This window comes from Lissotriton vulgaris, chromosome 5 (assembly GCF_964263255.1).
Source record: "Lissotriton vulgaris chromosome 5, aLisVul1.2, whole genome shotgun sequence".
Lineage (NCBI taxonomy): Eukaryota > Metazoa > Chordata > Amphibia > Caudata > Salamandridae > Lissotriton > Lissotriton vulgaris.
The window spans coordinates 1,290,659,329-1,290,685,710 of NC_141693.1; the positions used below are offsets into that span (position 1 = coordinate 1,290,659,329).

Below are 26,382 nucleotides of genomic sequence, written 5' to 3' on the forward strand. Positions count from 1 at the left end.
CTGAAAACATTTGCAAGGAGAGTTTAATTTGAACGGGCGTCAGAAGCACACAAAAAAGACGCTGCGAGGCAAAGAGAGAAAGGGCTGCGGGGCAGGTGGAGAAAGGAAGAAACTGGTAAAAAAAGGGAAAGAGTAGCGCAAGCAAGGCAGCAAACTGAAACAAGCTCGCATTCCTTTTGAAGTCTGATGCCGAGGCACAGACAAATGGTGGTTTGCGAGCGGCTTCCTTTCAAGTCTGATGGGAGAGAGCGGGGGAGCAAATGGAGAGCGCGCGCCCGGGGCAAATGCACTGACCATAATCCGCATTCCAAAGCCCTCTTGGCAGCCTTTCCTGGAGCCCCTACATAAGTCTTGCCGAAGCAATGCGCAAGCGCATTGGTTCAGTGAGACCTAAAAAACGATTGCCCAAACATTTTTGAAGATCTGGAACATTTCTATTAATATTATTAAGACAAAAATGATCGATTTTACAAATTTGTGTTGCTCATTTTACTAGTCACTGCACAGAGGGGTTGAAATTGAACTACTGGATAGTTGTGTACTAAAGAAGCATATCTTTTAAGGGTGGCAAAGATTCCAAGCATGTTTCTCCTAATTAAATACATGAAAAAACCATGCACATGCAGATGGGTAGCACACAGGAGATTATCTGCTTCAACCCCACAAAAAATGTGTGTAAACTGTATGTATCCCAACACATCTAAAGTCTTTCTCAAGATAAACGGCACCATTTGTGGTATTTTGACGTGTACGGTTTATGAATTGTAGGTTATACAGAATTTCCAAAGAATTGTGATAAAAGACCCTTGTGCACGCAGTTAGAGAATAGATCTGCTAACAAAAGTCACTCCTGTAAGATTCTATTTTAAAACTTTATGCAAATAAAGGTGTGCATTGAAAGAAATTCTATTTTTGTAGGTGAAGCTAAATTTTTCCCGGCAGCAGAATTTCAGCATGTTCAGTATGCCATTACTGATTTTCGAAGCTACATAAGAAAATGGGCAAGTTTTAAACCACTGCCAATCGGATGATAGTGGAATGGATATTTTCTTTCTTGATCGTGTTTCTGTTTGACATTTCTATGAATTTTAATGGCAAATGCTTACTAAATATCACAAAACAAATACAATATTCAATATGGAAACCCATGTAATATTTTTGGACCAATAAGGGTACTTCCACGGCATAAAAGTACACAAAATGGACAAAATGTGCACTATGTTTTGACATTACAATGTTGCTTTATTGAATAGTGGTCTCAGTCACCAATAATAAAAGTTGTAGGCTCATGTCTAGATTAATGGTTTGTGATACAAGATTTATATAAAATCAAATTTTACACAACTTCTTTCCCCTTTAGCCAGGTTAACCAACATAGCTGGGAGCAGCTTTATAAAACATTGTGAGGACCTCACTCTTCCCAGTGTATGGTACAGGATGGCATTTTCTTTTTACTTCTGAAACCGAAGCAGGATTAGGGTGGGAGTGGAACGGGTAAGCATAAATGACCAGAAACGACGCATAGTGAGCGACAGTGGCCCGAACAGTCAATAAAATGTCATATTACTGCTCCATAATCTGAGATGGGGTCAACTGTAAGGACAGAGTCCACAATCCCCAGTCCTTGCTCTCACTGAAGGCATGCCAGGCGTGGTGCAAATCACTGGTCAAAGAGAGGAAATAATAGCTTGTGGGATGTGGCGCTCCAGTTTCCACATATGGAAGCATGGGCCTCCAGGGCAGATCAACGGTCATAATAACTTAAGAGGTGAGGGACGGCAGAGAAGCAGCAGCATCCTATAGCGGTTACATTTAGGCATCATTCACTTCCATGTGCTGCATTTGATCTTCCAACACTGCAGCAGTAGATTTCTTTCTGCTTCCTTCTTGTTGCTTCTTTTGTTTTTTCAAATTCTCTTGATCAATTGGAGCAGGTTTCACAAATTTAAGTAACTCTTTCATTCCTAGGGAAAAAGAATACAACAGTTAAGCAGTCTTAAAATTGATGAAGCAGAAACAGAAACTGTACAGACTAGAGAGGGAAATGGGGAGCAACTGCAGGGACTCCACACATTTCCATAAATCTAATCGGGATTTTGGTATGGGTGAGAAACCTTGGAACCACCAGGAATGCCATCTCTGGGCTACTGAAAAGTGCTGTGATGCCTTCCTGAAAGCCAACTGTACCACCAACAATAAGGATTAGTGGTAACAATCATGTATTTAAATTCTCTGTAAAGTGAGATTGTGTCAATCTACAGTGAAGGTCCAGTTTTGAGACAGCCACAGCTCAACAGTGACTGGTGAAGGACACAAAAAAGGACATTGCATTAGTAAGGTTCTTTAAGATTTACATAACAAGGAGTGTACAAACAATGAAAAGCAAATCTGACCAGAAAGTGTATAGGGCAGTCAAAGGGGGACCTTCCAGTAGAATGTTAAGTTTAACTATTACAAAGGAAACCCAAAAGGCACAATTGAAATAGGCTGAAAGTCTGAGTATCCGATAAGACACCCCCATTTCGTCTCTCCACCACCTGTTTCCACAATCTTGAAATGTCATGGTACACATGACTTTAAATGACACAGCGGATAGGTTGCTCACCTGGTGGCATGAAGTCCCGCAGCTTCTCTGGAATCACAATGCCATCGTCCGTCTGGTAGTTCTCCAGGATCGCACAAATTGCTCGGGTTGTGGCACACATTGTGGCATTCAACATATGCACAAAGTCCACCTGAAGAAGATTAAAATTAGGGTCTGGCAGGATTGGGTGTTAGGTTTTACATTAGATATAGAACTTTGAATGGCACTGCAAAGCTGAACAAGGACTATGTAGCTCCAACACATAAGATTCTACCGACTAAAGTGTCTTGTAAGCTGAAGTGGTGACAACATACATCAGACTACTGCATACATCCACACTACAGTCTGGTGTCAAGAGGATCAACAGCTGTAAAATGAAATTATCATATCGACCAGCAGAAAGGCTAGGAAAGAAAATAAATATCAATATCTCAATGAGGCAGGAAGGGAGGTTTTGTAAAGTTAAACAAGGATTTCTAAAACCAGTAACTGCCATAGTGCAGAGCTATAAAATAACGTGAATTCCCAGTCAGCAGAACCCATTAAGCACTTTAATAGGATCAGAAACGAAGTACATGAACACTAAGAAGGCAAGTATCAGAGGTCCCACAATTTCACATCTCAAGTCCAAATTCTAAAGTCAGTAAGAAGAGTTTCCAAATCTATGGCCACCAAGCATTCTCTGGAACAACCATGCTGTTAACGATTAGTCTTAAACTGGGCAGCACTGTTGCAAAATCAAAGACACTTTCTGTAGGGGGCAAACAACTCTTAGATTGTGATCGCCCCCACTTGTCTACATAAGGCTACACAAAGTCCAGCTTCTCATCCAAATAGGCGATGTGAAATATGCATCTGGCAAACAACTGAACTGAAATAAAAAACTGAAATTGTACTAAGTGTCCAGAAGCATTATTTGGATTCAAGAGGCACAAGAAAAACCAAAACATCAGAATATTGCGGGGGTGGGAGTAACTAGAGCCTTTCAGGACCATCTTTGAAGAAAAAAGCTTGGCTAAATGATGAGACACCACTAACTTGGACAACTTCCTACTACAACTATTGCAAGTATCATACATGCCCAGACAAACATTTTAATAGATAAACATTTGTGGACATTTTATTAATAAATTACAAACAGAATCTGGTGTTCAAAGAAAAAGAAAAAAGGCGCAACAACTGTTCATTACCACACAACTAATGTGTACCGCCCAAAAATACAGCTTGCTCATTAAGTAAGAATGACATATGAGAAAGCGACCATTACGAAGTAGTCGGATTTCCATCAACTGCCAAGAGTGGCCAGTGTCATCATTTGGATATCCTTCCTACCACAGCACCTCTTGATCACAGAGGGAAATCATGTAGTTAGGATTTCGTACAAGTCACTGAAATCTCGGCAGGAAAAGATAGAATTAAACAAATGTGTGGTAATGAACCAGTTGTTGCGCCTTTTTTCTTTTTCTTCGATTACGGTTTGTAATTTGTTGTATTGGGGATTAAATCTGTCAGTTGGTCGCTAAATTGTCCCTAGGACCCGTTTTCCCTTGTGGATTTGTATCTAGTGACATTATATTAATACCATTTTAACTGAAACAGTCTAACTGCTCTAAATAACAGTGCGGGCATGTGTGCGATTGAAGGAAGATGGCGCTTTTTGTCTAAGTACATAAGATCTAAATTAAATAATATAGACTAAACAATAATAAAAAGAGGGAACTATGAGGTACTACAAAGACCTGACTAAGCAATCCTCTTCTTTACTGCCAAATGTGTCAGATGACTAAAAACAATCCTATCTCTTACAAGAAGGCTATGGACAGCCGATGGTAATTGGGGATTTGAAATGCAATCTCTCAATGTAGTTAGGGTTTTTGTAATCAGTCTATTCAGGAATGCATGAATGAGTTCAAATGACCCTCTCAAAGGCAAGGGCATCTGTACTCTTCTGGGCTAAACCAAGGTACTGGCATAGCCAAGATGCATATGTAATATGCTTTGCCGTGCGTATCTCAGTTAGAGGAAGATATGAATCACTTGTTTTTGAGAAAAGGTTGCACAAGGCACTTTGACAATTCCAGAGTTTAATTGCTTTCCAAGCAGGATACTTGTATGTATGCACATTAATACAGTTACCTGCAAAGATATAAATGTGCTAGGAACCAACAGAGTGTTGAACATTGTCTCGGGCCCAAATAATGAAACAGTGGTTACAAGTGAGTTTGGGCTAATGACTCCCTGAGGAGGTTTACCTTCAGCCTCTTTCGGAATTCCAGGTGCGGGGGAGCATTTCTCATGTCGGTGTCCATTTAGGTTAAAACAAATCACTGCCAACAGCCAATACGTCCAGTTTTTTTGTTTACTTCATTCTATTTGAGGTACTTGTAAAAAGCACTGTACATCACTACCTTGTGGAACTCTGTGCTGTGTGATAGTGACTAATGAGTAGTGTACGCATGAAACTGCGTATGCATCCCTGTGTCAAGAGGCACTCCAAGTGGGTTCGTAAAACAGAATCCAAAGTTAATCAAGAAAATAGTTTGTCTTTGTTTGCAAAAGTTTTTATTGCATGAGTTTTTTGTTCTTTTCTTCACGATATTGATAGCATATCGAAAGTTCAAAATAAAGTCATGATATTATCATTTGGTAGAACTCCGATGCATTTCGGGCAATGAGCCCTTTCTCAAGGAGTACTGAAAGAAGAAGGAATAAGCAACAGTAAGATAACAGAATAGACGGGTGGGAGAAGTCATAAGGGTTAGTCGACAAACAAAGTGCTCATGATTTTTTTTTAAAATAGCTGGGCCAATGGTGCACAAAGAACAGTGAAGGGAAAAGGGGTTAGTGAGGTAGTGATGTGGGTGGTATTTAAAGAACTATATCGACTTGTGTGACGGGGTAATGATGGTGGGGGAAATTATTAACGACGTGGGTATGGAGAAGGCTATGGACAAAAGTACCAGAGGCTGGTAAATGTCGACAGGTGCTGTATGAATGCCTACAATGATCGAGAGGTATTGAAAGGAACCTACATCATGGCGAGGACGCCGGTATCTCAGGGTCGAGTCGAAATGAGCTCGGGTTCCAGGTGGGGTGGCTCGTGAGCACGGTAGTTAAATGCTAGATAGGCAGGGTGATCGAAAGTGGACTAATACAGTGTGGAGGGAAGTGGTAGACATAAAAGCCGGTAAGATGAAATGGAGTTGGTGGCCATCTTGGGTGAGGAGTTAGAAGAAAAGAGGCGTCCAGTGGAGGTTGAAAAGTAAAATATAAATGGAAGCGTAAAGAGCAAGGCATGAAAGTACAAGTGAAACATCTTAACTATAAATAACAGCTAAATTCAGTACAATCATTAAGTCCATGTGGCTTCAATGTTTGTAAACGATAAATCCATTCGAATTCCCGTTTTAGAAGGAATTTGCAAAAATCAATTACCTCTTTTGTCATCAGTTTCCAGGACAATGAATTGTAATTGAGCAATCGTATGATGGAATTCAAGAAAATGGGTTGCAACGTTGGATTTGTAGTTCTTAGTCCTGATGTTGGATTTGTGCTCATTAATGCGCACTTTGATCTTTCTCTCAGTTTTACCTACGTATAGTTTACCGCAGGGGCATTTGATGGCATAGATTAAATTCATAGAGTCGCAAGTGGCGTTCACGTTGAGTTTGATTGTATGACCTTTCATGGGGTGTCTGATGTTGTTTCCTTTAATTATGCAATTACAATTGTTACAGTTCATGCATGGCCGAGTTCCTTTGTTTTCTTGGACGATGACAGATTTTTTTGTCAGTATTTCTTTAATATTGTTGCTACGAGTGTAGGCAAACAGAGGTTGTGTCTTACAGATGTCTCTGAAATCAGGTTCCATTTGTAAAATGGGCAAATGTTTGAGGATGATTTTTTTTAAAGTAGCGCTAGCCGTAGAGTATTTAGATACCAACACCATCTGATCTGTCTGTTTGCTACTTTTAGTAAAAGTTTCTTGTCTGTTGATGGCTGCGACTCATGTAATGGCATCCTCAAGGATGGTTTTCAGGGTAACCTCTTTGTTTGAAGCGATCATGCATTTCTTTGATTCTTAGTTGAAGCGTGGTTTCCTCAGATACGATGCGTTTCACGCGTAGCATTTGTGAATATGGTAGATGTTTAAGTGATTCCTGGTGGAAACTCGTGTAATGTAGGGTGTTATTACGATCTGTAGGTTTACGGTAAAGGTCCGTGATGAGCCCTTGTTCAGCGATTTTGATGTTGACATCCAGAAAGGGGAGGTCTGTTTCATTCATATGCCAGGTGAGTTTGATTCTCTCGTTTTTGGTGTTTAATTCAGTTAATGCGTTGGTAAGAGTCTTTGGTGTCCGTCCACATGAAAAAAAGGTCGTCTATGTACCCAACGTACATCTTGATTTTGTCATAGAAGTCCTTATTGCCATAGATGTAAGTGTTTTCAAAATTTTGCATATAGGTGTTTGCGTACGTGGGAGTCGCACTGTTTCCCATCGACATTCCGGATAGTTGAAGATACCAGCAGTTGTCTTGTTGGAAGTAGCTGTGGTATAATGCCAGTTTCATGTGCTTTCAGTACTATGGTTTTCAAGATGGTCTGGAATCCTCGTGTTGGGTTGTTATCTAGTTTCATGTATGTGTTCACATCCTGGATGCATAATTAAAGGAAACAACATCAGACACCCCATGAAAGGTCATACAATCAAACTCAACGTGACGCCACTTGCGACTCTATGAATTTAATCTATGCTATCAAATGCCCCTGCGGTAAGCTATACGTAGGTAAAACTGAGAGAAGGATCAAAGTGCACATTAATGAGCACAAATCCAACATCAGGACTAAGAACGACAAATCCAACGTTGCAACCCATTTTCTTGAATTCCATCATACGATTGCTCAATTACAATTCATTGTCCTGGAAACTGTGATGACAAAAGAGGGAATTGACAATCGCAAATTCCTTCTAAAACGGGAATTAGAATAGATTTATCGTTTACAAACATTGAAGCCACATGGACTTAATGATCGTACTGAATTTAGCTGTTATTTATAGTTAAGGTGTTTCACTTGTACTTTCATGCCTTGCTCTTTACGCTTCCATTTATATTTTACTTTTCAACCGCCACTGGACGCCTCTTTTCTTCTAACTCACAGCTTTCCAAACTATGTGTCGCGACACATTACTGTGTCGCGACCCATATGCAGGTGTGTCGCATCGGCAGTCGAGCTGCAGGGGCTCTTAGAAGGGGCGAAGCAACAACAAAGCCCCATTAACATGCACAAGGTCTTTAACGACCTGTGAAGTGGTCGGGTGCGGCTGTGAGCGGTCCCCGGCTGCCACACACTCCGGGGGAGGGTCCTGCTGACAGAGCGGGAAGTTTGAGAAAAAGGCAGGAGGCTCCTGATTTAAGGGGCTCGTGCGCTGGCCTCGCAGCGTTGCCTGCTGCTCGAACCGGCTCGCCAGCGCTATGCCTGTAATTATGGCTTCTTCCCGAGGCAAATTGAATCTTGCCGAGCCTGGGAGGGTGGCAGTCACAGATTCAGTGACTGACCCTCTTGTTCAGCGTCCGCTAGTATGCACTATGTTCGTGTCCTGATTAGAATGGGCAGCCTGAACTTAGGGTGGCACACCGAAATGATTGCCGCCCGTGGGGGTCAGTGGCTCGTGACCTGAAGAGCCTGGCTACTGCCTTGCAGGCGATCGGCTGCGATGTGGAGGCAGGAGGTAAAAGGCAGCACATGCAGCAGTCACCGCCAGTTTAGCCCCATTGCCGCTTTTACCTGCTTTCAGTTCCCCAATTTCCCCGTGTGGGTTAAGAGATGGATAAAGTGGTTCTGGGAGGACGGAAGGTTCACAGTCCTAACAGCACTGCACCTTAGCCTGCAAAATATATTTTACTAAACAACTCCACGCCTCCCCCTCCCCTTGGCCTCCGCACAACACTGCATCTGAAGGTAATGGCCCTTAAGCTGGTTGGTCACTGTAACGTGCGCTGATTTTGAGGTCAAGGAGAAGCTCAGGCGGTGCCCGGCAAACTGATAGCCCCAGGCTTACCCATTAGTTCGGACGTCGGCAGGCACAGACTAGAGCAGGACGTTTACCAGCATGGGGGAGAGAAATCATATGTCTCTCTCCACTTACTACACCCGGTCCCCAGCCTCTCCCCAGAGTACACCGGTCAGATTAATTTGCTGACAAGAACATCAATATTTTACTCGTCTCAGCACATGTGCAGCCTGTGTGTGTGGAGGGGGGGGGGGAGGTGTTCCAGGTGTTTTTGATTTCCCCTCCTAGCCAAGCACCTAGCACTGTTTCTTTTACACAGAGCTGATGAGGAGAGTTGGGGTTTAGAGTCTGCAGCTGTGGTGCACCTCTTCGCAAGCTGTTTTTCTTAAACTGGCAATTTGGCATCCATTTATCACAACGAGGACCTCCTGCCAAGTTAATGCACTTGCATTTCTGGTGTTTTGCAGCAGTTTTAAGATGTTCTTAAAGACTTTCTCAGTCCTCAAATGGATGTAATTTCTGACATATATATGTTTCCTTTGTCTTCATTACTTGATTTTGCTTGCGAGAAAGTGTCACTCATGGTTGCTGAATGTCACTCATAAGTACAATGACATTTTGAACATGTCACACATAAGCAATCTGAAACCTTGGCAGCTATGTAGAAGCTTTCACATTTACATCATTCTGCACGCTACAGCTTGTAACCTGAAAACAAAAACCACTCAGTTCAATGGAGAATGCCCGTGTGAGCCATGGGCATGGAGGAGTGCGGGGGAGGGAGTGGGGAGGGGCGCTGCGCACCTGGGCACCACCAATACAGGAAAATATTAAAACGATTTAAGAATGAAAGCAACATATTTTCCTCTTTGTCACAGACCCTTATGGAACCCACAGAATATGTTGGTCGGGGGAGAGGGAGGTCGTGAGACAGAGAGGGCGGGAGTGAGACAGAGAGGGAGTGAGACAGAGAGAGAGTGTGAGACAGACAGGGAGGGAGACAGAGAGTGAGACAGAGGGAGACAGTCAGAGGGAAAGGGAGTGAGACAGAGAGGGAGGGAGACAGAGAGGGAGGAAGACAGAGGGAGGGAGTGAGACAGAGGGAGGGAGTGAGACAGAGAGGGAGGAAGACAGAGAGGGAGGAAGACAGAGAGAGAGTGTAATACAGTGGGAGACAGACAGGGAGGGACACAGAGAGAGTGAGACAGAGGGAGACGGAGGGAGACAGAGAGTGAGAGAGGGAGACGGAGGGAGAGAGAGAGTGAGACGGAGGGAGACAGAGGGAGACAGTCAGAGGGAATGGGAGTGAGACAGAGAGGGAGTGAGACAGAGAGGGAGGGAGTGAGACAGAGAGGGAGGAAGACAGAGAGAGTGTGAGACAGAGGGAGACAGACAGGGAGGGAGACAGAGAGAGGGAGACAGAGGGAGAGAGAGAGAGGGAGACAGAGGGAGACAGTCAGAGGGAAAGGGAGTGAGACAGAGAGGGAGTGAAACAAAGAGGGAGACAGACAGGGAGGGAGTGAGACAGAGGGAGACAGACAGGGAGGGAGTGAGACAGAGGGAGACAGACAGGAAGGGAGACAAAGTGAAACAGAGAGAGTGAGACAGAGGGAGACGGAGGGAGAGAGAGAGTGAGATGGAGGGAGACAGAGAGAGACAGTCAGAGGGAGAGGGAGTGAGGCAGAGAGGGAGGGAGACAGAGAGGGATTGAGAGAGAGGGAGACAGACAGAGGGGGAGGGAGACCGAGAGAGAGTGAGACAGATGGAGGCAGACCGGGAGGGAGACAGAGTGAAACAGAGAGAGTGAGACAGAGGGAGACGGAGGGAGAGAGAGAGAGTGAGACAGAGGGAGACAGAGGGAGACAGTCAGAGGGAGAGGAAGTGAGACAGAGAGGGAGTGAGACAGAGAGGGAGTGAGACAGAGAGAGAGGGAGGGAGGGAGACAGTCGGAGGGAGACAGATGGAGGGAGACAGGTGAAGGGAAAGGCCACCTCCGCCACTGATTACCTCACAAGTACCCTTTAACAGTGCCCCTCAAGTCTCTGTGTGTGGCGTGTGTGTTGGGTGTGTGGGGTGTGTGTGTGTGGGATGGGTGTGTGTGGGATGGGTGTGTGTGGGATGTGTGTGTGGGATGTGTGTGTGGGGGGGTGTGTGTGGGGATGTGTGTGGGGGGGGGTTGTGTGTGTGTGGGGTGTGTGTGTGTGGGGGGTTGTGTGTGGGGTGTGTGTGTGTGTGTGTGTGTGTGTGTGTGGGATTTGGGGGCCGAACCCACCATAGGTGGGTTAGGCTCGCTCGCTGCGCTTCCTCGCGTTACCGTGTCCCTGAAAATGTTTTCACAAAAGGGTGTGTCACCAACATGAAAAGTTTGGAAAGCTGTGTTCTAACTCCTCACCCAAGATGGCCACCAACTCCATTTCATCTCACCGTCTTTTAGGTCTACCACTTCCCTCCACACCGTGTTAGTCCACTTTCGACCACCCTGCCTAGCTAGCATTCAATTCCCATGCTCACGCGCCACCCCACCTAGAACCCGAGCTCATTTCGACTCGACCCTGAGATACCGGCGTCCTCACCATGATGTAAGTTCCTTTCAATACCTCTCGATCATTGTAGGCATTCATACAGCACCTGTCGACATTTACCAGCCTCTGTTACTTTTGTCCATAGCCTTCTCCATACCCACGTCGTTAGTAATTTCCCCCACCATCGTTACCCCGTCACACAAGTCGATATAGTTCTTTAAATACTACCCACATCACTACCTCACTAACCCCTTTTCCCTTCACTGTTCTTCGTGCACCATTGGCCCAGCTATTTTTTTTAAAAATCACGAGCACTTTGTTTGTCGACTAACCCTTATGACTTCTCCCACCCGTCTATTCTGTTATCTTACTGTTGCTTATTTCTTCTTCTTTCAGTGCTCCTTGAGAAAGGGCACATTGCCCGAAATGCATCGGAGTTCTACCAAATGATAATATCATGACTTTATTTTGAACTTTTGATATGCTATCAATATCGTGAAGAAAAGAACAAAAAACTCATGCAATAAAAACTTTTGCAAACAAAGACAAACTATTTTCTTGATTAACTTTGGATTCTGTTTTACGAACCCACTTGGAGTGCCTCTTGCCACAGGGATGCATACGCAGTTTCATGCGTACACTACTCATTAGTATACTTCAGACGCCCCAGGACGGAGACGCCACCTGAGAGAGCACCCTACCCGCCAAAATCTCAAGCCAAATTTTCATTCTACTTTTTCATATTAAATAGCAGTGCACCCTCCATCATCAATTCTGTGTGATAGTGATACATAAGAGGCAGAATGTATAACGATTCAGGTAAAAGAATAAATCAGTCCGCAGAGCGGTAGAGGCTCCTGGTAGGAACCTTTGTGCCAGCATCCAGCATGTTGACCTATGGTGAATATGCATCGGTGGAAAAGGAGCAAAGTGAAAGGATGTCTATAGCAGTGGAGAAAGTAGATGGTCCTGGTTTTTGACCGAAAAGCATTCTACAGTAGGAATACAATACTGACAGACATTCTTGTGCCCACTTGATGACAGAGATTCTTTCAACCCAGTGCACTTGTGTTTGTAGATGGTTATCTTCACAAAAAGAAAAAAGTTTACACTGCTCCTTAAACTGATTTGTCCAAAATCGGGTATCTTGAGAATCACATTCTTCACCACTGTTGCATATTATCCAGTCTCAATAGCCCATTTAAGGCAAAAACTTTGAGGGATGCACAGACATAAAGGTCTATTTGAGCACAGATTCCTACTTTGCATGATTTGCATGTTTTTTGGGAGAATTCTCAAGAAAGATGTAAACCTGGTGTCACGGTTCCGAGGCAAGGACTGGCTACTCTCCTTATTGTCGATCAAAGGAACAGCTTTTAGCACATGGAGAACAATTTAAACAGACCTTTTTTCAAAACCCGTGCTGGTTCGGACCAGACCTGGCGTTGAAATAAAGCATGAAGTCGATGCAGAGGCGTTGTAGGTTTCTGCTCAAAATCACATACAGTTCCACTGCAAACACGTCTTTGGCTGAAAAACGTTTTTGTTTTGTTTTTTTTAACTGTCCTTTCTTACATTGCTCGTCTCATGTATACTCAAAGCTTCAGTATTTCAAAAGCCAGCTGATATTTAAAGGTAAGTCTCAAACTACAATGAATGGCCGGCGAACGCACAGACTTATTTGAAGTTGCGAGCCTCGGCCGCATTAGCCCATTCCAGGCAGAAACAACAGGATGCACTCATTTATGATTTATTGGTTAATTTCTCCAGTCCTATCTCCCTGAAGGGCTCATATGAGTTCTGTGCGACCAAACTGGGTGAACACTGATATTGTTAGGACAAACAGGCCTGCCGTCCTTTCCACCTCCGTGATTCCCCATTGGAAGGTGCGATCTCAGGCAATTTATGGTTGCTTTCTCCCCCTCCCCTAAGTCCTAATGTAGGCCCTCGTAGATGGTTTTTAGCAACCAAGCTATCCATAGTGTTGGAACGTCAATGCTCTTTAAGGGGTCTGGACACAAGCATATTCCTTCCTGGGACTTCTAAGGAACTCTTCTTCTTGCCCCTGGTAAATTTGATTATACTATTATTGGCAGACGGCCAACAGTGTGTTGGATTTTCTCTGTATTTTTACTCTGTCACTTTCCTTTTTCCCCAAGTCACTCTGCAGAGCACTCCTGTCACACCCTTGCACATATTGGAGCAACCAATTATTGACATGTACATAGATTGTTCCATATACTTCAAACTTAATGCATGCTGCGTGCAGTAATGTTCATTCTGGTTATGGGACTTATTTATTTGAAGTTATTGAATTATGCTTTTGGGTTATTGGTACCGACAAGGCTTTCTCTTGGTATCAATATTTAAAGCAGTGGTTCAAAGATGAAGTCACAGATCTTAGTCATACCATCACCCACTATTTACAGGGTTGCCGATTCAGAGTTACATCTGTTGACCTATGTGATGACCATGTTTTCATTTCACAGATGGAGCATCAGAAAGGTCGGATGTCTGAAACGCCTTGCTGAACTGTGGAATTTTGAACAAACAAGGTGAACATCGCAGTCTTGAATGAGCATTCTTTACATTTACAATACAGCGTGTTTCTAGGGAAACTGTAAAGCAGGTACCGTGCCTGACGAAATGCAACACCCCCGCAGGGCTGTAGAGCCTAAGTGGTATGCGTTTAAGATGAGATATTCAAGGATAAATGTATATAAATATTCACACAAAAAAAAACACAAAGGTTACAGGAAAGTTCTAGTTGGGAAATGGAATTTAAAAAACCTTAGAAAGTCACTGGAAAAAACCAAAGGTTCCAGGGAGGTTATAGTTAGGCTCAGGTTTCACTTGTACAAAACTAGTGAAATTCAGCTATTAACGTTAGTGAGCAAACTGCAACCCATGCCCCCCAATACACTGTTTATGGCCTCACATAGTACACCACTCATGACATGGTCAGGGGGCATCTCGAATGACATCCCTGATGACATCATCCAGTGACTGAGTGCTATAAAAAAGTTTGTGTGTGTTAAATATATATAACAAGGAGTATTAGTGCATTGGTGGGTGTAGGAGTGCCTGTTTGGAGATTCAGTGGTTGCATGACTGCATAAATTAGTGGCTAGGTGTGTCAGTGAATGTATGGGTGGGTGACTGGTTGTGTGAATGTCTGTATTTGTCTGTCAGTTGGTGTCTAAGTGGCTGTATGGTGAGTGGTTGGCTGTCTGAGTACCTCTATGGGTGCCTGTGTGGGTGGGTGAGGCGGTGTGTGTCTGCCTGTATGGATGAGTGAGTGGGTGAGTCTGTGGCTGTATAGGTTAGTGAGTGCTTGGGCGAGTGAGTGTGTATGGCTGTGTCAGTGAGTGAGTGCATGTGTCAGTGATATATGGGTGAACTGGGTATGTGAAAAACAGTATAGGTGAGTGATGGTGTATGTGAGTGACTATCTGTGAGTGAGTCTGTATAGGTGTGTGCTTGTGTCAGTGACTGTATAGGTGAGTGAGTACATGTTAGTATCAGCATGAGTGAGTGTGTACATGGGTTAGTGGCTGGGTGATTGATCGGGTGAGTAAGTAGATGTGCGAGTAGCTCTATGGGTGACTGACTCAGTGTGTGAGTGGCTGTACGGAAGAAAGTGGATATGTCAATGGCTGTATTAGTAAGTGTGTGTGTGTGTGTGTGGATCTATGAATCAGTGAGTGACTAAGTACTGGTATGGGTGTGTTAATGGGTTTGCAAATGGTAGTGTGGAAGTTGGAGTGGGTGTATGAAAGGTTATATGGGGTGAGCGTGGGAGCGTCAGATTCTGTGGATGATGTCATTTGAGAAGTCATCAATGAGGTCACTGACCATGTCATCAGTGATGTAATATGTGATGTCGTGAGCAATGCATTTCACTGGTTTTGTACAAGTAAAACCTGAGCCTAACTGTAACGTCCCGGTTACCTTCAGTTTTTTTCAATGAATTTCTAAGGTTTTTTAAATGCAAAGTCTGAACTAAAACATCCCTGTAACCTTTGATTCTTCAATGAATTTCCATGGTTCTTTAAGTAGTAGTCACGTCTGGTGAGTGGTGGAGATAGGGAGCGGGGACTTCGACCAGCTCTCAGGAGTTCCGATTTGTAGGACTGACTGGAGGTAACAGAGGGGTAGTTGGCCCCCAAGGACATCCTTGGGGGGGGGGGCAACTACACCTCCTGTAACCTCCAGTCAGTTCCACACAGCAGGATTGCTGAGAAGTTGTCAGAGGCCACACCCCCTTTCTCCACCACTCTGCAAACACGCCTCCAGGAGCACTAATGGTTGGCAGAAAAAGTCCACTTTAGACCGGAGGCCCTCAGGAGGAAAGTAAAATTTGCTCCCCAACCAGGAGGCACGTTTGTGGAGTGGTGAAGAAAGGGGGCATGGCCACCAAGTCCTCTCAGCAATCCCGCTGTCTGGGACTTGCTGGAAGTGATAGAAGGGGTTCCTGGACCCCAAGGACCCTCCGCATCCAAGGGGACTTAATCCCCCAACCTTCAGTGCACCAGGAGGTGGGTTTGCAGAGTGGTGGTGAAGGGGCATAGCCAGTTTTTTTTTCTTTATTTCAGAGAGCCTGAAGTCCCCGACGGCTCCATGCGTCCTGCAGGCCGCCAGTGCTTTTGACCAGAGGGAGCTGCTAACATGCAAGCCAGGGCCATCCAGGACTCTCCTTTATTTGCATTTGCCTCGTGGAGGTGGAGGTGGCGATTTGCGGTGAGTCCGTGCGGGCCCCCGCATCATTTGAAAATTAAAGCCCTGGGGAGGTGGAGGCCCCCCCACCGGCTGCTGAGGATCCACACGGGCCCCCCGCATTGTTTCACATTATAGCCCCAGGGAGGTGGCAGCCCCCGTTGCTGCGGAGGCTGCATGCGAGCCACCCTGCATTATATTAACATGAAGCCCCGGGGAGATGGCTTCCCGGCTCCCGCACTTATTTTCATTAAACTCTGGAGAGGCGGACGGCTGGGGGGGGGGGAGTAGGGGGGGGACTTGAGGACGTCTGGTTCTCCCCCGCATTCTTTGATAAAAAAAGCCCTGGGGAAGTGGTGGTCCCTGGGGCAATGTTAGGCCCACCCTCCCTTATTAAAACAATACCCCAGGGACCTGGCTCACCCGGGGGACTTATTAATAACAAAGCTTTGGAGCCTGCACTTCATTTTCTTGTTTCCACTGCCGGATCCGGGCGGCTAAATAAAATGCTTTTTTTGGCCCCCCCAAGAGGCCTAGGGGGTCACAGTGTTTCTACCCTGTCCCCTTTCTGTCTTTATTTTTTTTACACTTTCAAGATGGCTGCCAACACGTCCTGGTTGAAGTGTTTGCAGGCAATCAAATTTCAGTAGGGTTTCAGTAGGCTGTTGGGCTGCCAGACATCTATATTTTTTAAACTTAAATTATCCCTGAACTACTAAACAGATTTGCACCAAATCACAAAAAGCAAGTTTTCTAGGCCAACATCTAGCTTTCTGCTAAATTTGCTGTAATTCTGTTCCGGGCTGTAGCCGTGTTTAAAAATTGAAAACTCCCCATAGACATCACATGGGGAAAACATGTTTTGGGACCCCTTTTTTCTCAGCCCCGGCTTGACGGATCACCCAGAAACAGTCAACACAGCAGCGGAACCAAAAAGGGGACGCTTTGTGAAAATTTCGTGGAGATTCGTCTAGCGGCGACAAAGTTGTTAGCAAAACATAAACGCTTTTCTATGGAAACCATGGTCCTGACTATAACTACTATATTATATATATATATATATATATATATATATATATATATATATATATATATATATATATATATATATATATATATATATATATATATATATATATATATATATATATATATATATATATATATATATATATATATATATATATATATATATATATATTCCAACAAAGGCCGAAGCTTCTCAAGATGCACTCAACAGTGCATCTGTTCTCAAGATGCACTCAACAGTGCATCTGCCATCCGGCATCACAGTTCAGCCCGCCCCAGCCATCCAAGTTCGAACTTGGATGGCTGGGGCGGGTTGAACCGTGATGCGGAGGGCAGACACACTTTCGAGTGCATCTTGAGAAGCTTTGGCCTTTGTTGGAAAATATTATGACACAGGTGCTGTCCTGTGCAGGATGCACATCTCGAAGGAATGGGAGGCTGAGGGAGAGGAACCTTCCTGCTCCGGTTTCCAGCACAGTGCGTCTTGATGAAAAGTGCCTGCTCCCATCACATCTAGATCCCACTAAGGATTTTAATTGACTCTGAACTCTGTATGCATTGGAACCTACTATAGGTGTTTAATGAAATTTCGATGTGACTACACATCCCAGCATGCTGTATGAAGCAATAAGTACATATTTGAACCTATGAGGGGTTTCAACTAATCAGCATACAGTATAAAGAGCGCTACAATGCGTACGGGAGAAATGCCTCTGATGAAGTGGTACGTTGGCCACAGAAACATGTCAGGCATTACAACAAACTTGGATGGCTGGGGCGGGCTGAACTGTGATGCCGGACGACATGCGCACTGTCGACTGCATCTCGAGTGCATCTTGTGAAGCTTCGGCCTTTGTTGGACAATATATATATATCGCTCTCTCTGGAAAATATATGCACTTGCACTTTATCCTAACTTCTCAATGCCACTAGAAGGAAAATATTGAAATGAATTGTATGTACTTTACAAGCACACTTCAAAATGGCATACAAAAGTTGCCACTGACCGAAAATGTAGGTTAGCAGTCTAGTGATGTATTGTAATGAAAAGCAATGAGGGGTTACTGCACATGAGCACTTAAAAAATGCTCCAGACAAAGGGACTCAATGGTCCAGTAGAAGGCTGGGAGCCGAAACGCGTATACCGTCCGTATTTTGTTTGCACTGTGGTGTGGTAGTAAATAATCAAAAAGAGTACCTTTCACTTATGATGCAGTGAATATTTTCACTGCATGGAGGAGTGAGGATTGTGGAGATTATATATATATATATATATATATATATATATATATATATATATATATATATATATATATATATATATATATATATATATATATATATATATCAAGCTGGAGGGGATGTGTCCAAGGTATCAGCAGCACTCGACAGCAAGTTAGCTTTTCCCCAAGAGCTTTAATAGGTATGGGCATGCGCACATGGAGTTAATTATAAGCACCTGACTAATGCAGACACGTTTCGTGAGTTCACTTCTTCAAGGGCGTTAGTAGTCAGGAAGCTGCATTGAGGGCATTTGAGTTCCTCATTCGGCACAATCACGTTCCCTAATTATGAAGTAGCCCATTAGGGAATGTGATTATGCCGAATGAGGAACTAAAATGCCCACAATACAGCTTCCTGACTACTAACGCCCTGGAAGAAGTGAACTCACAAATGTCGAGTGCTGCTGATACCTTGGACACATCCCCACGAGCTTGATATTTTAGCGGCTGTCCTGCCGCTCAGTTTGCACCACCCACGGAGAGTGGGGCCACGGAGCTCGATATATTTCAAAGCCCGAATATGGAAAGCAAGTATGGATTTAGGGCACGCGTTAATGGAGGTGGTTTATGTGGAGCCTTCATGAAGCACGGAATTAAAGCTGCATCCATCCAGGATTGACATTGGACAATTTGTATTCCTAAGGCGACACGCACAATTATGAAGTAGCCCATTGGGGAACGTGATTATGCCGAATGAGGAACTCAAATGCCCACAATGCAGCTTCCTGACTACTAACGCCCTGGAAGAAGTGAACTCACGAAACGCATCGGCATCAGTCAGGTGCTTATAATTAACTCCATGTGCGCATGCCCATACCTATTAAAGCTCTTGGGGAAAAGCTAACTTGCTGTTGAGTGCTGCTGATACCTTGGACACATCCCCACGAGCTTGATATATATACACACACACACATACATATCTTTATCAATATATATCTATATCTATAGATATGTAGTCCCCAAAAGCTTCTATCTTGTTGTTATTTTATGCCAGGTTGCCAGTTTCTTGGATTAGCATCTACGAACAGATATGGCAAGAGAATTTTGTGCTCATCCCATAAGATGACGGGCATGTTGGGAGGAAGCTGGCATCTCTACAGCAACAAAACAACTGTACACTGGATACAGGAGGAAAACTCTTGGGCATCTACAAAAATTGAACTCCACAACACTTGCTGTAATGTAGAAGCATATTAGGAACCTACTCCATAAAACATTATTTATATCTGTATACAGTTAAAAGCTCCAGCAAACATAACATTTCCTCATAACACACACAAGGAAGCATAGTATACTGATGTTTCCCATGTTCACCACCAATGTTACTCCTGCAAATTAATCAGTATACCTAGATTTATTTCTAAGAGCCAACATGGAACTAAGTACACATGGGAAACATCTGCCTTGCCATCTCTGGCGCCCAGCAATATGTATGACAAGCATTCCTGGACAGATTGGTGGTGGCTCACTTTGCGTGCCCCCAGTCCATCGTAATCATAAAGTGATTTTGGCACTCAAATGCCCACAAATGGCAGATATTCAATTGATGTGAAATCTGTGCTTTCTATGCTTTCTGTAATGAAGTTAGCAATTCATCTCAAAAGTGTGACAGAATGTGCATGTGTGCTGCATCAGAAAAAAATGGAAGCCCCAAAAATGGAAAGCTATTCATTTTTTTTTCACTCTACAAGAATGCATGTGTCTGTGTGCCTCCCCCCCTTCCTCCAGCATTGATTTCTTGCCCGTGTGCCTTCTCTATGCCAGCTCAATGTTGCTCTCTATTGCCCTTTTGCCCCCCAGCTTTTCAGTTTGCTCTGTGTATGTCACTTTGCTTCCCCTAACAGAAGCCCCCATGTTGTGTCCCCTACCTGCACCGCCTTTGTTGCTTACGCCCCACCCGTGCCCTTTTATTGCTTCAGCCACCCGTTCCCAGTATTGCATTTCCTCACATACTTCAATTAAAAATTCAATGTATGTTTTTTAAAATCTTTTTTGGTACAACTCAATCAATAACTAAAAAGGAAAAAAATGTCCACATCAATTAAATAAAAAAAAATGTTTTGCCCATGCGCACAGCATTGGGTGTTGCTGTTCAGCATGTTTAAAAACACTGGCAAAGCCAATAGGTTCCAAAAATGGAACCTATTGTCTTGGCTAATGATTGTTTCTAATCTGAATAATCCAAGACTTTAAAAAAACAGATGCTCCGAAAAATATGTAGCTGTCAATATGCCTCAAAAAAATCTGCGAACTGTAGATTTTTACCAACACATTAAGTGATGGATTTTGGTAAACAAACAAAAAAAATAGAGTGAAGGAGTACTAAGATTTTGTTCTAAATGAGTGGACTATTTCTTTGAGAAACTGTTTTGCCTTCAGTTTCTGCAATTAGTGCTCAGGAAAAGTGGCGACACATTGATTGGCATTCCAGCATAGCACATGAACAGGCTATATGACCATAACAAGCTGGTCTCTTTTTAAGGTGTACCAGTAATAAAAGGGACAACATGGGACCTTTACATAGAATGCCTTAATTAAAAAACCTGTTTTCTTTTACCTTGTAACCCAATCCTGTTCTCAAGAAAATGCTATTTAAAAGAAAGGCACTGCTTCTTTATTGTAACAGTCATTATGGGGAGCTCTCAGACAGCCACTGGGTCTTGTTTGTACGAACTAGAACTCCCCCTCAAAAAATGATCAAACCATGTGGTAAATCCTACATTTCTGTTATCGTACATTAGGTGCATTAAAAAGAACCTAAAGTTTGAGCTTTAAAATACCTCAAATACTGGGCTCAATTCCTTCAATTTGTCATGCATTAAAATATTCCACCAATATCTTTCCATTTCAAAGCCAATATGACATTTTCGACACATGCTTCTTTTGGGGAGGAACATTCAAACCGGGTGGAAATAGGTTATGAAATAAGAAAAAAAACGACTGTTCTCCCTTCCATTCAGATTTAACTCCTTTGTTGTTTAAAAATGTTTGAAATAATTGAAACGTACTCAGTACGATTTTTTTTTTTTATAAAAAGGATGCCATGAAGGACATTATTTCTGAATGGCATTTATAGAGGAGGCTCAGCTGTGTCATTCCAATTACTGATAGCGGAGACACAGTAATCATTTCTTACATTTTTCGTATTTGCTTTTTAAAGGGAGTCTGTATGATTATGTTCAAGAAAATAAATGAATACCCTGAATCACTATCCTTCTTAACTGTGCTATTTTAATATATTATGTTAAAACGTTTGAAAACTATACAATGAGCGAATAATTACAATTCATTAATCATAGAAACTTCCACCAAACTTCAGTACGGAATCGTTGTACTATAGTTTGTTATAAATCCAATCTGAACAGTGCCACTGTCAATGCTCTGCAATAATAATAAAAAAACAGTACATTTAAGAGGTGAGAACTCCCTCTTGCTTAATACTGCTTCCACTACAGATAAAGTTCAAGTTCTGACTGAATTGTTCTCATTTATTTTTAGAAAGTCTAGATCATTAATCACGTATGGTTTCATTCTGATAATCACTTTAAGAAAAATTACTGAACCTACTACTTTACTACTGAAGAGTATGCAGTGTCATGTCCAGCCAGAAAACAAACCCCACACTTGTTCAGAGATACCAACCTTGTCCATCATTTTCTTAGTCTGTCCGTATCGGATCCGTAACCGCCGAGCTTGGTAATCTGTGCAGTTCGAACAGGAAACAAGTTCGCGGAATGCAGACGAGCCTGGGAACCAGGCTTCCAGATCCAGCTTCTTACTAGCAGCATGATTTAGTGAACCTGCAATATCAGCATAAAGAAGCAAGTGATGCCCAGGTACAGAAAGCTAATTTGCCTCCGCTGCTCTTAACGCTCTTAACACACTAACACACACACACTAACACACACACACTAACACACACACAAACACACACACACACAAAGACATACCAAGTGAACAAATTCACATATATGTTTTTGTTTTATGCGTCATATAAATAACTTTATATTTGTGGCTGCTGAACTGACAAGATAGGCCTTAAAACACTTTTGCCTGGAATAAATCACTTCAGAAGCCAAGAATCTTCAGAATGCAAAGGACATAGGTCCTTTTTGTGCAAAATTATCTAAACTTATTTAGTGGGAAACTGCACATTTTTCTTGTTCTATTTAGGAAGTAACCTCCACTACGAATCTTAGGTGTGTGCTGAGAGGTTTTGTTTCCTACAAAAGGTTAATCAATGTAGTGAGCATGAATCAGACTTACAAAGGCACACTTCAAAGATAAAAATCCTAAATCATGTTTGTAACTGGGCACCCATGGTAGTCAAATACACTCAGAAAACTATGTATTAAATTCTATTTGGGCTTCGTTATTAGGGTGGTAAGATGCAGAATATTTCTCAAAAGCAGTAAAAAAGATATTTTACTTCTTAATGAAAATGAGATATGTTGGTGCTTCATGTAAGAAAGTCCTACAAATTATGGGACTTAAAAACAGCACCTATTTAGTATTTATCTATAACCTGTAAGCACTATAAACCTATTAATGCGCTAAACATAAGGCATAACTAACTCTATAGGGTAAAAATTGTACTCATGGCAATGGACTAGATAATCTTTATTATTTGACTGAGCAACTTATTTTCATTGCTGGTTACTTCTGAGGCAGACATTTGGGCTTGGCAGCAGTGAAGCAGGTTTAGTACCAGATTTGACTGATACAGGATGGCGTTAACAGAACCAAAGGGTTAGCGGAAGCCCCGGCGAGATAGAGAAAGAAAAAATGCAGACAAATATTCTTCATCATCCGAGATCATATTTTAAAAAGAGTGCTCACAGCAAAGCCAACCAGAACCTCTTGGGAGCCATGGGGTCAAAACCTTGCATTTTGTATTGCAAATAAGTCTACCACAGGGGTAAACAATTTCTCAAAGACATTCAAGTAATCCCTGTTTCACACCACACTCATGAGGTGTTGTCCTGGGTTTCTTTTCAATTATTTTTCTGTCGAGGGACACTGTGCCTTTAAAGGAGCTTTTATGGGTATGGCCCTTCAGCATACCAATGAACCCTCTTGGAAAGAGCAAAAGTTCTCACACTTAATAGTATCCGAGGTAAGAAACAGTGGCAGTATTGTTGATTTTGGCAGAGGTTTGCCCTGAAACGATTTGACAAAGCTCAGGGTCTAGCCTACGTCCTCACGGCTGCATATTCTACACGGGTGAGATTCAATAACCTTGCTTTCAGGGACGACTTCCCTGGAGTCAGGCAGCCAGCATGAGTTCTACGTAAAAGAAGATGGACACTGATGTGGCACTCGATGAAATGCTTTCAGAAAGAAAAGCTTTCTGTGTACTTGTTCTTGCGCTGGACCCCATTTTGCCCACACATTCTTGTAACAGTGTTAAAAATGTAAGCATAAGTGATGAATAGACTATTTATAGTATTTATGCACTCGGCATCTTTGGAGCTTTTGAGGGACCTTTGAACTCTGTAAACTCGCGAATCATGAAATTGATTTTAAATGTTTGGATTTTTGTTTTAAATGTATATATGTCTTTTATTAATTTGAATTCAAATAAAGACTAATTTGACTTGACTATTTATGCTACATCTTTTTGACTACATTTATGTGTTGTTATTAGGAGACAGAACTCAAATTCTGCCTCTGGATACACATTGTGTATAAATTTGAGGGTTTTTTATACTAAAATTTAGCTATCTCTTCTAGGATCTAGCACTAGGGTGGAGATATCCAGAGTTTACTAACATTAGCTAAGTGTACATGATGGAGAACCTACATGTTATCATTGGAAGGGGGTGGCAGAGAGAGAGAGAGAGAGAGAGAGAGAGAGAATATACCCCCCACCCCAAACTGACAAACAGGCAGAAATCTTCTATTCGACTTTTAACATTATTCGTCAATGGAGAGGACACAAACAAAAGCAGTTTCCGCCACAGAGGTAAAATCCATTCTTAACGTCCACCGAAAAGTAATCCCAACTTCTGTGGACCAAGTACAAATATATTCTTTCTGTTTCCCCTCTGGATATTAGACCTATTCACCTTCTAAGGAACAACATGAATTCCCTCCAAAGCCTCTTTGCACAACGTCTTTCTACAGTGCCCCACACAGAGTTGGTATAACCTATGAATGATGTGTACATGCTGAGGTCTGGCTTGCTACCTACAGGGGTAATAGGGGGGCTCATCTTTGTCTCTCATTCTCACAAATCTCATTGGAAACAAGTGCATTTGAAGACATATGTTCTTACACTGCTACAAAGCTCCAAGACTGCCATGTATATAAACAAGTCCTTTGTGATTTTTGATGGGAAGTCAATTCATGGATACTTAATATTCCGTTGGAACAGATACAGATCCATTTTAGTATTTGCTTTCACAATGCTGCGGAGAAGTACCAGTACTGTGATACATCATCCCAGCTGAGAAGTTCCAGTACTGTACTACATCAGCTCTCCTGAGAAGTGTTGGTACTGCCATACATAAGCCCTGCTGAAAAAAGCTGATTTCCATCTCGCCAGCAGACCTTCGGTGGTGCCTTGTGGTGCAGGTACTGTCCAGTCCTAGATAAGACTGTCCTGCAGGGAGATGCCAACACTGTCCCACTGACTGATTGGCAGCCTGTGTCTGAGGTACCAGTACTGCCTCACTAACAGAGCACAAAAGGAGTTAGGTCCTTGGTGGGGCTGAGGGAGGGCTGGACCGTTTTATAATGAACACACACAAAAATTGCCCCCTTCTCACACTACGTACAATATGATTTAGAACAACGACCAAATAAAAGAGTTCATTAAATCTTGTCTGGTACATTTATTTATACCTTTTACTCATATTTTGATAGAAACTGATGTACTCCTGGACTTTTTAAAGGCCAGAAAAAGGAATACACAATGCAATCTTATTCAATTAGTAAAAAACATTTCAAATTCACAAAAAACATCATGACAACACTTAAAGAGAAAACGTAAACAAATAAATCAAATTACATCCGAACAAAAATGTACAAGAATATATTTCAGAAATTCAAAAAACACGCTAGGTTATTCCATTAATCACAATCCTATGAAGACAAAATTTATAACAAGAGCAACAACGCTTTTGTCCCTTAATCAAAGTCACTAGATGAAATAATTGGCTCCTGTTGGATTTGCCGACGCGTTTCGGGTTAGAGTCATTACTCCCCCAACCCTCATCAGGTCTCTGTTACTGATCTGTATAGGATGTAGAAAAACGTGGTTTTAATAGCAACCCTTTTGGCCTCTTCTCTAACTATCACACAATTTCGACCACCTAGTTTTTGTACCTGTATTTTCCTGAGCAGGTGACCATTGGTAACTTCCGTCAATAAGTTTAACTCTTTTCTTCAAATAGTGGCTGGCGCACTTTATATTCTAAAAGGTAATCACAAAATACTACTATGTATAGGTTCTGTTTTTGTTAAACTAGTCCTAGACTAGGTGGAGGTAAGTTGAATAGAGAATTTCATACCTCTATGTACGCGAAATAGCGCTGTGGGGAGGGGCGGAGTAGTATCTGTGTCTCTTTGCTTTTTTCCTACATAACAAAAAGACAAACGTGGGGCTTTTAGTCCCATTCATCGTGACACTAGGCATTTATACCTTATATACAAGCTCGACGTATCCCCTACCTTATTCTTGATACAATCTCCTATTGTAGCTAGGCTGCGCCGCCTGTTTACAAGTCTTTGTGGCCGCCAACTGTTGGAACAATGCCGTTCCGTTATGTTAAGACTTGTAACTCTATGGGTTTAATGTTAATATTAAGAGTGGATCTTTCACTCGTACCTGCTTAAGTTGTTAGAGGAAAATAATTCCTCTCGCCCCCGTCTTGTGCCCCGTCCGGGGCAGAGTGCTCAAAAAAAGGGGGGGGGCCCTCTGCTGCTCGTCGTTGGCTGCATGCCGGTGCAAGCTGAATTAATCACGCTGCCAAGGACGAGAAGGGGAAAATCAATCATTCGCGTCTTTTCGGCTTTAGAATCACAACGCGCGAGCGGTGAGCCGCGCGTGGTTATTCAGCGTTACCTGCACTGAGGTTCTGCTCCGCTTCGCCTAGTCCGCTGCCTCAACTGGCTGCGTATGAGACCGGCAGTTACTTCGGATTCCTAAAAGGATCCGGTTTTTGCTTATAGTGCATTGTGGGATCAGTAGTTTACCACAGGGCTGTGTGTCTTCCCACAAGTCGCCCGTT

At 42.8% G+C, this 26,382-nt stretch overlaps 1 protein-coding gene across 1 annotated transcript in view; it reads right to left on the reverse strand.

Annotated features, from left to right (window-relative positions):
* Window positions 1-1,221: 1,221 nt before the first annotated feature.
* SARS1 (seryl-tRNA synthetase 1) overlaps window positions 1,222-26,382 on the reverse strand; it is a 102,071-nt gene continuing 76,910 nt past the window's right edge. The window contains exons 9-11 of the mRNA XM_086923175.1: window positions 21,791-21,948; window positions 2,606-2,735; window positions 1,222-1,964 (exon numbers count right to left, since the gene is read on the reverse strand). Coding sequence (XP_086779301.1) covers window positions 1,813-1,964; window positions 2,606-2,735; window positions 21,791-21,948 — 440 coding nt within the window. The 3' untranslated portion in view covers window positions 1,222-1,812. The remainder of the gene's footprint in view (window positions 1,965-2,605; window positions 2,736-21,790; window positions 21,949-26,382) is intronic.